Raw genomic sequence first — 3611 nt, forward strand, 5'->3', positions numbered from 1 at the left:
CTAAAAAAAATACAATAATATCATAAAAATGGAGCAACCCCATTACAGAACAGTTAAAACCTGTGAAACCAGTTTTGACGCTATAAAAAATCATAACAAAATATTAATGTTAATTATAAAGTTAACTGAAACCAGTTTCATAAGACAATCAAATAAAAACAAATACACACACCAATATACAAAAAAAAAAAAAAAAATACTAATCACAAATATAATCAAAATAACACATTATGCATACCAATATTAGAAACAAAATATAAGTGTAAGTTTTGAACCTAGAAACAAAATAATAAAAAAGTAACTTAAAATAAAAAATTTGTAATAACATAATGAAACTATTTTTTTATTCTTTTAATGAAATTATTAGTTTTCTTTCAACGTTGATGAAACTGATTTTTAAAGTTTGTATTATTTTAAGATTATATTTTTTTATATTATTTTTTTTAGGATGATGCTGATGAAACTGGTTTTTTTTTTCTGCTGCTTTTAATGAAATAATTAGTTTTTAACAAAAAAATAAAGAAAAAAACAAACAGTAGTTTAAATAAAAAAAACAAGAACTTTAATTTCTGTAAAAAAAAAAAACAACATCTACAGTTGAGATCATTTTTTATTTATTTTACCAATATTAGAAACAAAATATAAGTGTAAGTTTTGAACCTAGAAACAAAATAATAAAAAAGTAACTTAAAATAAAAAATTTGTAATTACATAATGAAACTATTTTTTTATTCTTTTAATGAAATTATTAGTTTTCTTTCAACGTTGATGAAACTGATTTTTAAAGTTTGTATTATTTTAAGATTATATTTTTTTATATTATTTTTTTTAGGATGATGCTGATGAAACTGGTTTTTTTTTCTGCTGCTTTTAATGAAATAATTAGTTTTTAACAAAAAAATAAAGAAAAAAAACAAACAGTAGTTTAAATAAAAAAAACAAGAACTTTAATTTCTGTAAAAAAAAAACAACATCTACAGTTGAGATCATTTTTTATTTATTTTAGTGTTTTATTTTTTAAAAAAAGAAAAAAAAAACACAAATTTAAAATTTTTTATGGCATTCCTCATGACTTTTTCCCATATTTGTAAGTTTTTTTTTAAAAAATGTCATATTTAGGGTAATTAAGTTTATATGCCATATATATCAAAACATATCTTTATTTTTCCATATTTTTGTAAATAGCTCAAAATTATTTAAATGACTTTTTTATAATGAAAATATTGAATGGGCTTGCTGGGGTCTTAGAGCATTCCCAAACGTTTCTCTACTCTATCATTTAAAATACATTATCAAAACTCTACTTTCTCTATTTTACAATATACTTTTACATTACATCATACATCAATTTCTTTAAAATACATTACCAAAATCTTATTTTTGAAGAACTAAATTTACAAATATAGATCGTGTGGATTGAATTGGATTGGTTAAAATACTCAATTCAATCCAATCTACCCGATCCAATCAAATTCAATTCGTAAAGTGATGTGTGGATATCCACACTTGTGCGGATTAAATGTTGATTGACATGTAAAGGTAACCGATTCAATCCAATCTAATATATATTTTAAAACATATATAATTAATATTTTAATATAAAAATAATAATTTAAAAATATAATAAATATTATATATATATATAGATCATATATATATTCCATTCTTATAAGATTTCTTTTGGAATTGAATTTATAAGAAAATATAATGCAAAACAAAATTAAATATTTATTTATACATACACTATTTTTATCTTTTTGTTTGATTTTTTTATTTTTTGTTTTATTTTTGTTAATTTATTGTTTGAGACATAAAACAACAATAATTTAGTTTATTTTGTAGTTAGTTATGTAAAAAATATATTTTTTTTTAATAAATATTAAAAAGTAACCAATCCAAAATAACCAATCTAATCTGTACTTTTACATATTGGATTAGATTTGATTTGAGTTACTATGCGGATTGGATTAGATCTAAAATATAAAATCTACACTTAGTGCAGATTAGATGTACTATGAGCAAAATAGTACGGATTGGATCAGATGAACACCCTTAAATTTTATTATATTTTATTCATTTCAAATATATAATATAATATATACAAATATCCCCATATAAAAATAATTATTAAAATCTAAAATAATTAATAAAATTTATTTAGAGCAATGAATAGTACTCTATAATGTAGAAGAAGAATAGTGTATTTTAAAGAAACCTTATAATGAAAGAGTTTAGAGCATCTGTTGTAGCGTATTTTTAGTATGGTTCTTTAAATGTTTTAGAACTTTTCTATTTTAGAGAAGCTATTGTGAGTGCTCTTAGGAGGATAATTTGCTCAAATCTCAAATTAGATTGCTTAGTTTATTTTACTATATATTTCATTTAATTTTTAAATATCCGCAAAACATTATTTAAAATAGGACATTTGTCTAACCTTTTACACTAAATGAGGTTATTTTGCTTTCATGACCCTTAAAATTTTAAACTTTGATAGTGGAACCAATAATTTAAATGTGTGTTTAAAGGATATGATCAGGTATGTTCGGAGGGTAAAAATTCTAATTAATCTAATTTTTTTATATTTGTTATTAAATTTAAATATCTAATATAAGTGCATATAAGTTATTGCAAGAATCTAAGGGTGCTTGGTGCCAAGATGCCAATACTGATTTTTGGAAGCGGCTTTGGTCATTAAAAATTCATCCTAAGATCAGTAATTTTTTATGGCGAGCTACTTCAGGTGTGCTTCTAACTTGTTTTCAACTCCAAAAGTGTCATGTTCCTTTTAATGCCGACTGCCCTTTGTACAACTCTAGTACTGAAACTATTCAACATGCGTTGGTGGAATATTCGTCTGCAAAGGCTACTTGGCATCGCAGCATAGTGGACATCGGGGCAGGGGCTGCAACATTCAGCTGCTGGTTGTTGGGAATTTTCACCAGGGCGCACGAAGTTGAAATGGAGGAAGTGGCGATGGTGAATTGGGCTATTTGGCGTGCGCGGAATGACTTTGTTTGGCAAAAGAAAAGTTGGCTTACTTCAAATATTGTAACAGCAGCTAGAAACATGCTTGATCAATACAAATTTGCTCAGGGGAGGAAGGGCCTTTCGTTGTCTCCTTTGGATGATGGGGGACGGAACTATGAGCGTTGGATTTCACCTGTGTTAAATAAGATTAAAGTTAATGTTGATGGGGCTTTATTTGAACAAGAGGGGTGGTTTGGAGTGGGCTGTGTAGCTCGAGATCATCATGGAACCATGGTAGAAGCTTTCAAGAAGGGAAAGGTTGGGTATGTCCAACCCGAAATTGCTGAGTTCATAGGCATCAAAGAAGCTTTGAGTTGGATTGCAACTCATCCCTAGGACAATGTAGTGTTAGAAACGGATAGTTTGGTGTGTGTCTGAAAAACCGTGTTTTTGCAAATGTCAATTATATATAAGAAAATATAAAACAGAATGCCTCTGCAGAAGCAGAAAGTAATTCTGATATAGCAAAACAGAACAGACAGAATATAAAATATTTGCAGAAAAATAAATAACTTGACACAAGAGATTTATACGTGGTATCAGTGTTCTCACGAACACTCCTAGTCCACGGGGCCACGCCCAGA

At 26.6% G+C, this 3611-nt stretch overlaps 1 protein-coding gene across 1 annotated transcript; it reads left to right on the top strand.

Annotated features, from left to right (window-relative positions):
* The first annotated feature begins 2528 nt into the window (after window positions 1-2528).
* LOC115696619 (uncharacterized) lies at window positions 2529-3363 on the top strand. Its single transcript, XM_030623513.1, has 2 exons — window positions 2529-2536; window positions 2817-3363. The coding sequence occupies exons 1-2, from the start codon at window positions 2529-2531 to the stop codon at window positions 3361-3363; spliced, it is 555 nt and encodes a 184-aa protein (XP_030479373.1).
* Window positions 3364-3611: the final 248 nt, after the last annotated feature.

Source organism: Cannabis sativa, chromosome 7 (assembly GCF_029168945.1).
Source record: "Cannabis sativa cultivar Pink pepper isolate KNU-18-1 chromosome 7, ASM2916894v1, whole genome shotgun sequence".
Lineage (NCBI taxonomy): Eukaryota > Viridiplantae > Streptophyta > Magnoliopsida > Rosales > Cannabaceae > Cannabis > Cannabis sativa.